Genomic DNA, 2,500 nt, shown 5'->3' on the forward strand with positions numbered 1-2,500 from the left:
TTTTCCTTGATTTTCAGGGAGGTTCTTTTCTATTTTTCATTGCTATTAGTATTGTTAATAACACCATAACAATTATAATACCAATAATAATGACAACAGTGATAATAATCGCATTTGGAAGAAGAAGAAGAAGAAGGAAAAATCTGAAAACTCAAGGAAAGGGGAATCAGGTGAGGTACACAGGTTTACTAGACTCAATTGGCTCCTAGTGGCTGAGCACTTGTGAAGCCATCTATCTGCAATCAAAATTCACCAAACAAACTACAGTGAACAGTACTTTCACCTTGCAACAATAAACAAATAAACTACAGTGAACAGTTCATTTACCTAGCAACAATAAACAAATATCTTAATTGCATACACTGATGTAACCAGCACTGTTAACCTTTACATTTTCAATTAAATAAACTACAAACCTTTGGGTCATAAGCAGGGTCGATAACTTCTCCTTTCCTGTTCATGACACGATAGACAGGAATTCCGTCGTAGAGATCTGGCTGAACGAACTCTAGCTTCTCCGTCCATTTTGATCTCGATCCCGGAAAATTTGGCTGCTCCTCTCCAAGGGCCGAGGATAAGGTCTGCACAGAAAATGAAAAAATTAGTAAATATTAGTATTCATATGTTGTCTACCATAAAAATCGTTCAGTGCGTTATATGTCTCTTAAAATCAGGATATGTAGAGATCTACCACAGAAACAGTATGTAATATATGATGCCCCTTTCTGCCAACTGTCTCGATAAACTGATTCTTCTTTTGCTGTGCTCATATAGCCTTTAGTACACAATGACTTGCACAAAGGGCAAAAATGGTATGCAAAGATGAAATACATCTTTATGTGTAAAGAAAATTCTATTTCAAAGAAGACTAATTTCATAAGCAAAAACATTTCCAAATATTTACATTTATCAAAAATATGCTATCTGCCAGGGGTTAAATAAATACTCTAACCTAAATATTAACCAATACAGGGGTCAAATTCACCTTCTCTATTAATATATATATATATATAAATATAAATTATGACTATCAATTTAAATTTTGCATTCACCTATCCATCCAAATATCAGATAACAATTGCCCTTCACATCTACAGTTAATTTTTTTTCATGAATAAAATTCTTGCTTCATCTTTTAAGATACTGAAATATTTGTTTAACATTTCAAAACTGTTGCATGAAACGAGTTATTAAATTTATTCTAATATCTGCCTAGTGTAAAGAGAGTGCTAAATCCTTGAACTACCTATTGCAACCAAGACAATATCTTGCTATAATGTTCATAAAGGGAGTGACAAGACTTCCAAGCACTTGACCAAATGCCTTAAGGCAGAATTGAAAAGAAGCTGTGTTTACTTTGGGTACCTGTCAGCACAGTTCCTAAATAAAATAAAATAATTAATCAGCTTTGTTGATAGCTTAGGTCTTGAGTGAGCTCCTCAATACTATCTCTAGAGCATTTATTTTCTCTGATAACCATAGGAATAAAAACCTAGAAGGATGCATGGATGTGTTGCAGGCAACTAAAGGGCAGCCTCCCTGGCTCCCCTGTAGATCTCCACTTCACCAGCAGTATCTAGTCATAACAGCAGCCACTCAGTTACTGCACAGAGAGAGGAACCACCAGCCAAGTAGTAGATACAAGCCATCTACAAGTGTGACAATCCTCCTAACCATCAAAAATTGTAATACAGTAGGCAAAACTTGAGAAATGACATCGTGCCAAACAGAAGATGTCAGTTCCTACCTGACTGTTCCTACCCAACTAAACTCTAATTATCCAAAGGAACAATAATGGAAGATTTGCCTTACATCCAATGACCAAGGTTGTTTGATGAACAGTGTTGCAAGCTAACTTTTTTCTTTGAAAGTTGTTTCTCAGGCAAAACAAAAACTAAAACTAAACCTTGTGATTTTTTTAAGAAAGACTTTGTGTCAAGCTATATATCAGTTTCATTCACTGTGGATTAGAAATTTTTGACGAGGCTTCCACTTGTGTTTCTGAAGAATTTCCATTGGCTATTTTATAAAAATGAGCTGAAAAAACTTTGGCATTCCCTAAAGCAAAAATATCTAATGAATTGCACCTGGGTGTAAAGAAGTACTGAATGCCCAAGGTCCTAGCCCAAACTTGAGCATCAAGAGAGGCTATACAACCTGTGTGGCTTAGAATATGTTCTTCACGATGCATTAAATAGTGCAGAAGTCACCTGCCAAGCATCGTCATTAAAATCAATGGTTAATCTTAACAGTATAAACAAACTAGACTAGGGCAAATTGAAGATGACAATATTGTAGAGGACTAAAAGTTACAGTCATTGGTACAAGAAATAATCTGCAGACATGAATGATAATGCCACAAAAAAAGGAAAAGTATCACGGAAAGTGCTGCTCACAGCTCCTGAATTTCAGCTCTATCTTGTGCATACTAATGAGAAGACAATGATTGTCGGGGGGTTCTCGAGGACAGAGCCCCCATCAATGACAACTTAGATTTTAT

The 2,500-nt window shown here is 35.6% G+C and overlaps 1 protein-coding gene across 1 annotated transcript in view; it reads right to left on the reverse strand.

Annotated features, from left to right (window-relative positions):
* The window catches only part of LOC125043889 (2-oxoisovalerate dehydrogenase subunit alpha, mitochondrial-like), a 10,471-nt gene that overhangs the window by 7,155 nt on the left and 816 nt on the right, over positions 1 to 2,500 (reverse strand). Inside the window, exon 2 of the mRNA XM_047640246.1 lies at positions 417 to 581. Coding sequence (XP_047496202.1) covers positions 417 to 581 — 165 coding nt within the window. The remainder of the gene's footprint in view (positions 1 to 416; positions 582 to 2,500) is intronic.

Source organism: Penaeus chinensis, chromosome 34, assembly GCF_019202785.1.
Source record: "Penaeus chinensis breed Huanghai No. 1 chromosome 34, ASM1920278v2, whole genome shotgun sequence".
NCBI lineage: Eukaryota > Metazoa > Arthropoda > Malacostraca > Decapoda > Penaeidae > Penaeus > Penaeus chinensis.